Source organism: Micropterus dolomieu, linkage group LG21, assembly GCF_021292245.1.
Source record: "Micropterus dolomieu isolate WLL.071019.BEF.003 ecotype Adirondacks linkage group LG21, ASM2129224v1, whole genome shotgun sequence".
In the NCBI taxonomy this organism is placed as follows: domain Eukaryota; kingdom Metazoa; phylum Chordata; class Actinopteri; order Centrarchiformes; family Centrarchidae; genus Micropterus; species Micropterus dolomieu.
The window spans coordinates 25,704,070-25,704,548 of record NC_060170.1 but is presented as its reverse complement, the minus strand read 5'-3'; the positions used below and the strand labels follow the sequence as shown (position 1 = coordinate 25,704,548).

At 52.8% G+C, this 479-nt stretch overlaps 1 protein-coding gene across 1 annotated transcript in view; it reads left to right on the top strand.

The window, feature by feature from the left end:
- LOC123960317 (A-agglutinin anchorage subunit-like) overlaps positions 1-441 on the top strand; it is a 2,828-nt gene extending 2,387 nt beyond the window's left edge. The window contains exon 5 of the mRNA XM_046035003.1: positions 70-441. Coding sequence (XP_045890959.1) covers positions 70-441 — 372 coding nt within the window. The remainder of the gene's footprint in view (positions 1-69) is intronic.
- Positions 442-479: the final 38 nt, after the last annotated feature.

Here is a 479-nt window from a genome sequence, read left to right as displayed (position 1 = left end):
CCTTAAGGAAAAAGCAGGGTGCAGTTCATAAGAGATGCCTCAAACCTGTACTTAAACTGTACTTTACAGAAACCTCAGCAGAAAGTGGCCCCTCCCGCAGCAACCACCACGTTGTCCGGCACTGCCACGTCATCCAGCACCGCCACCAGCACTGCCACCAGCACTGCCACCATGTCGTCCAGCACCACCACCAGCACTGCCACCATGTCGTCCAGCACCACCACCAGCACTGCCACCATGTCGTCCAGCACCACCACCAGCACCGCCACCACGTCGTCCAGCACCGCAACCGCGTTGTCCAGCACTGCCACGTCCAGCTCTTTGGGGTCCAAAGGTGATGGCAGTTGGACCGATGATGCTCTGCTGGCTGAAGCTCTCGCCACTTTTGAAAGGCAAGGTATGTCAGTTTTTGATTTTCATTTATGGCTTGAATTAATGTAATTACATCATGAACCTCATATTAAGTCATCATTAAGAAT